Source organism: Culicoides brevitarsis, chromosome 2 (assembly GCF_036172545.1).
Source record: "Culicoides brevitarsis isolate CSIRO-B50_1 chromosome 2, AGI_CSIRO_Cbre_v1, whole genome shotgun sequence".
NCBI lineage: Eukaryota > Metazoa > Arthropoda > Insecta > Diptera > Ceratopogonidae > Culicoides > Culicoides brevitarsis.
The window spans coordinates 440338-443206 of NC_087086.1; the positions used below are offsets into that span (position 1 = coordinate 440338).

The 2869-nt window shown below is 34.1% G+C and overlaps 1 protein-coding gene across 1 annotated transcript; it reads left to right on the forward strand.

Moving 5' to 3' along the window:
- The first annotated feature begins 1036 nt into the window (after window positions 1-1036).
- Window positions 1037-2626, forward strand: LOC134829545 (protein sister of odd and bowel-like). Its single transcript, XM_063842647.1, has 2 exons — window positions 1037-1926; window positions 2028-2626. Exons 1-2 carry the CDS (start codon window positions 1178-1180, stop codon window positions 2452-2454), a joined length of 1176 nt encoding a protein of 391 aa, XP_063698717.1. The 5' UTR covers window positions 1037-1177; the 3' UTR covers window positions 2455-2626.
- Window positions 2627-2869: the final 243 nt, after the last annotated feature.

Genomic DNA, 2869 nt, shown 5'->3' on the forward strand with positions numbered 1-2869 from the left:
GGCTGGTAAGTTCTTTTTTTCTCAAAATTTTTATTTTATCTTTTTAAATTTGTTTTTCTCAACGTCATTTTTTTATTTTTTTCTTTTTCTCAATGCTTAATGACATTTAGTGACATAAAGCCCCCTTGCTAAACTTGTTAAAAGTGCATGCCTACGTGCAATGTATGAAAAAAAAAACACATACAAACGCAAGTTAAATAAACCAAGAGGAAAAATCCATAAGTAATGTGTGCAATAATAAAATTTTCTGTGTATAAAATAAAGTCAAAATGATCATATTAATGTAAAATATAAAAGATATATTGACGATCGTCGTCTTGAAACATCGACAACAACAGAGAGTTAACACAACAGGTCTTCGCGGTTATGCATCGTTGCTCGTTACTTCTTAACGAACATTAACGAACAATCTCATCCCAAGAACAAGAAAAATAAAAGAAACGGAGATTTTGAGTAAAGTACAACAATACTTTTGTCTTGCTCTAACTCAAACCGGCTTATCGTATGCTCAAGTATTTCTGTCTTTTTCTCTCACCTGTCTCTCGCATGTAAACGACGACACATACACAGGGCAAAACAGAGAATCGGTGCACAAGCTAAAGTTAGTTAGTTCGTAGACGTTATCGTCTCAAGTAGTTATTCTGTTATTTTTTGTTAAAACAAACTAAGAAGAATTGAGCTTATTCATTTGTAAGGAAAATTAATTGTTGCAGTAATTAATTTTCACTTAATTAGTTTGTAACCGACAAAATTTTTAAATTCGTTGAGGTTTCTTTAGTTAAAAAAACGAAATACGCGTTTGAGTCATCACAATAGCAACTTTATCGCAAAACTAATAATCATATTTTAATAAAGAATATACGTATATCAGCAATAAAATATATATAAACATCTGCATGACAAAGGTGTGGCTGCATAAAATTTATATATTTGTTTAAGACACAGAGAGAGAGACGTTTTCGTGTTTGATCATCATTCTTGTATATTATTTAAATTTGATCAAAAACAATATTATTAGTAATTTTAAACCAGAAAACGAGCGAAGAGAATGGAATATTGTAATTTATTTGTATGTGATAACGATAAATAATTTTTTTGTTGTCTCTTCGTTTTTGGTCAACATTTCGCGAGATACCGTTCAAAATAAAAATATAAAAAGGCCCATACAAAAATAACGATGGAAAACTCTGTCGCAAGTCTTCAATCTGCATCATCATCATCTGATGCCCGATCGCAACAACCTCCGCCGGGAGAACTTGTTCAAGCAGCTGCTGTGGTTCTCTCATTACAAAGCACAATGGTCTCAAGTTTACAACAAGCAGCAATGTTGCCTGCGAATTCTCCCGCAGCTGCTGCGTTCAATTTGCAAGCGTTGGAATCTTATTTGACTCTTCAGAGACTCACAACGGGCAAAAGTGACATGTTAAGCAGTTTGAATCGAAGCGAAGAACAAGAAGATTCGCAAGATGTTTCAATGAACCAAGATGATGATATTGCTATGAGCATGAACGACGATGATGACATGGCATTCGGTGATATGGTTAATAATGATTTGCCGACGGCAATTGGATCATTAGAAGGCGGTTATTCGAGCTTGTTATTGAATGCGGTATATCAGCAGCAACAACAACAGGCGGTTCATTCGACAATGACTGCCGATAAATTAGCAACGTTGGCGAAACAAACTACAGGCAATAAAGTGACGAACGCAAATCCATCAACATTAGCGCAAACAACAACATCAACAGTTGCGGGACAATCTGCTCCTCGTCCTAAAAAGCAATTCATTTGCAAGTTTTGCAATCGACAATTCACAAAATCATACAATTTGTTAATTCATGAAAGAACGCATACAGATGAACGTCCCTATTCGTGTGACATTTGCGGAAAAGCGTTCCGACGACAAGACCATTTGCGTGATCATCGGTAAGTCACGTGTTAGTATTATTTTTATATTTATTACTAAAAATTATCAATTTCTCTTGATATCGTTATATCTAAATTTTTGTCTTTTTTCTTTCGAACAGTTTCATTCATTCTAAAGAGAAGCCCTTTAAATGTTTGGAATGCGGTAAAGGCTTTTGTCAATCACGCACATTAGCGGTGCATAAAATTCTTCATATGGAAGAATCGCCGCACAAGTGTCCCGTTTGTAATCGCAGTTTTAATCAACGTTCTAACCTGAAAACCCACCTTTTAACACACACCGACATCAAACCGTACAATTGTTCGAGTTGCGGCAAAGTATTTCGTCGCAATTGTGATTTGCGTAGGCATAGTCTCACACATAATTTAGCAGCTTCAAACTCGCATGAATCTCTCACGAATAACATTCCTTCCGATGACACAAGTAGTATTAGCGAACGGAAAACAGTAACAAAACTCCCATCAATTGGAGCAACAATTCTTTCATTTAAGGCAAACAACAATAAAAGGGCTCTCGAAAACAATTGAAGAAAACAAATTCTTTTCACCTGATGATATAGAGATAATATAGTTAAGTAAGATAAGACATAGACTGAGCAATGCTTTGTATAGAAATTTAATCCTTCCATTTTCTCTAAAGTAACTTGTGATTTTGCTGCTCTTCCTATAGTAGATATATAGACGTAAGTGACAATTAATCCTTCCTTTTAGCTTTAAGATATTTAGAGATTTAAAATGTATTTTTTTTACGAATTCAAAAGAAGGACAAACAATAAAAAAAAAGATAAAAAAATCCTTGTTTCAATATAAATTTTTCGTTATTGCAGTGCAAACATGGTAAGCAAATCTGATTTCGACATGCGTTCTTCCTTGTTGTTCAAAATATCACAAATAATAATCGAGAAACACATTAAATTCACCCACACTCACATTATCGATACAA

Coding starts and splice junctions, on each gene's coding strand:
- LOC134829545 (XM_063842647.1), top strand. CDS start 1,178: ATGGAAAACTCTGTCGCAAGTCTTCAATCTGCATCATCATCATCTGAT. Junction 1,927..2,027: donor GACCATTTGCGTGATCATCG/GTAAGTCACGTG, acceptor TCTTTCGAACAG/TTTCATTCATTCTAAAGAGA.